The sequence below is a fragment of the Orycteropus afer genome, unplaced genomic scaffold, assembly GCF_000298275.1.
Source record: "Orycteropus afer afer isolate SDZICR_OR568_19922 unplaced genomic scaffold, OryAfe1.0 scaffold00375, whole genome shotgun sequence".
Taxonomy (NCBI): Eukaryota; Metazoa; Chordata; class Mammalia; order Tubulidentata; family Orycteropodidae; genus Orycteropus; species Orycteropus afer.
The window spans coordinates 2,374,451-2,376,345 of record NW_006921962.1 but is presented as its reverse complement, the minus strand read 5'-3'; the positions used below and the strand labels follow the sequence as shown (position 1 = coordinate 2,376,345).

Genomic DNA, 1,895 nt, shown 5'->3' with positions numbered 1-1,895 from the left:
TTTTTTTTTTTTTTTTACACCATGGTTCACTTAACTTGAATTGTTTTTGTTAGATTACACTTAATCCTTTGTATATAAAAAGCCAAAAACCAACCCATTGCCATTAAGTTCATTTCAACTCATAGTGACCCTCATTGGGTTTCCAAGGCTATAAATCTTTATGGAAGTAGACTGCCTGATCTTCCTCCTGTGGAGCAGCTGATGGGTTTGAACCACAACCTTCTGGTTAGAAGCCAAATGCCTTACCCACTATGCCACCAGAGCTCATAATTCCCTGTATATAGGCGTGTGGCAAATACAGCAGCAGCAACTTTTATTTATCCTGATATGTCTCCTGGAGGATTAACATGTAATAATTGAAAGAAAAGTTTAATTTATATCTTTTACAACTGAGTATCTTGGAAATTTTTTTAAAAAATTAAGTTTTTACATAGGATAGGATTTGGGTATGATATGACCAAAGTTCTGGGTCCATTTCTCTGTGCTTCCTTTAGCTCTGCACACCACTGGATAAAGAGTGAACTCCATCTTCAGTCTAGCCTTAAAAGGGAACTAGAGGCTGTAGCAGGTAAAGGCATTATAGCCATCAACAGGCCATGTCATCTAAGGAAGGGAGATTGCCTGTGCCCTAGAATTCCCAGTTTAAGTTCTGAACTTGACAGTGGTTGTCCTAATGCTGAAAGAAGCCCTGTGTCTAAATGATTGCCATGATCCAATAGGTTTATGCCTGGATTACCTGTTAACAGTTGCCAAACCAAGTGAGTAAGGATTACCTTTATGCCAGTCAGGGCCCTTCTGTCTCATGAGTGTCATGTGCTGGACATGATGAGGAAAGGATAGTTCCTGAATAGAAAAATTTAATGTTTTCAGGAAAGGTTTCCTGGGCAATGGATACCTGGAAGGCAATCACCAAATGTCTGTGCAACTTCATGATTAAGAACTAAGTGTTAATTGGAGATGGTAGTAATAGTGGAAAACTGTAGAGCAGAATCAAACTCCCCCTTATTCCTCTTCATGATCTTTTTAAAATATTTTGACTTTTGAGATCATAGATTCTTTCTCATCTGGCTAAGGGGGTTCTGTACTATTTTCAGTACAGGAAGTACTATTTACAGAGAAAGGAAGGCTCATTTTCTTTTTTTTTTACTCTCTGTTTTGTTAGAACTCGATCTAAAAATCAGCCACATAATTAAAAATACTATCAATGTTAAAGCCAAAGGACAAATCAATTGATTAAGTAATTCATTGCTTTAAAATCAGTTATTAAGATGGTTTTGTTCAGTTGTCCATGCTTAAGTGAGATTTTTTTTTTTTTCCCCATCTAAATGGCACATATTCTTCCTAGGAATCTGCAATGATGATCCAGATGATGATCTAAGGATGCAAAATGGCACAGTTATTACCAATATGGAAGACATAGAATTATTTATTGAGAGCTGGGAAATTGAGAAAGTTTTTAAAGTCACAACAAGAAGACCTGCTAGGAATTGTACTGAGCATGATTGCAGTGATTGCGTGGAGTTGTTAAAGAGAAGAGTTTTCACTCCATGCCATGATAAAGTAAGTGGAAAGCCACCATACATAAGAGTAGGCCTCTTAGACATATTGAAAATAAAAACCAATGTATTCCTGCTTTGATATTCTTCTATTGAGAATAGTTTGTGCCCAAACCTTCTGTCAGTATGCTTTGGAATTCAGAACCATTTACTGTTTATAGACTTACAGAGACGGGAAGGCTCATTTTCTTTTTTTTTTTTTTACTCTCTGTTTTGTTAGAACTCGATCTACAGCTCTTCATAAAATATTCAGTGGCTATTTTTTTTTATTTTTTTTTTCAGAAGTAGATTGCCTTTTCCATCTTCCTAGTATTTCTCTTTCCAGAAGCTCTGCTGAAA

The 1,895-nt window shown here is 36.2% G+C and overlaps 1 protein-coding gene across 1 annotated transcript in view; it reads left to right on the top strand.

Moving 5' to 3' along the window:
* OTOGL (otogelin like) overlaps positions 1 to 1,895 on the top strand; it is a 251,434-nt gene that overhangs the window by 214,179 nt on the left and 35,360 nt on the right. The window contains exon 42 of the mRNA XM_007953174.2: positions 1,346 to 1,560. Within this exon, the coding sequence (XP_007951365.2) occupies positions 1,346 to 1,560 (215 nt within the window). The remainder of the gene's footprint in view (positions 1 to 1,345; positions 1,561 to 1,895) is intronic.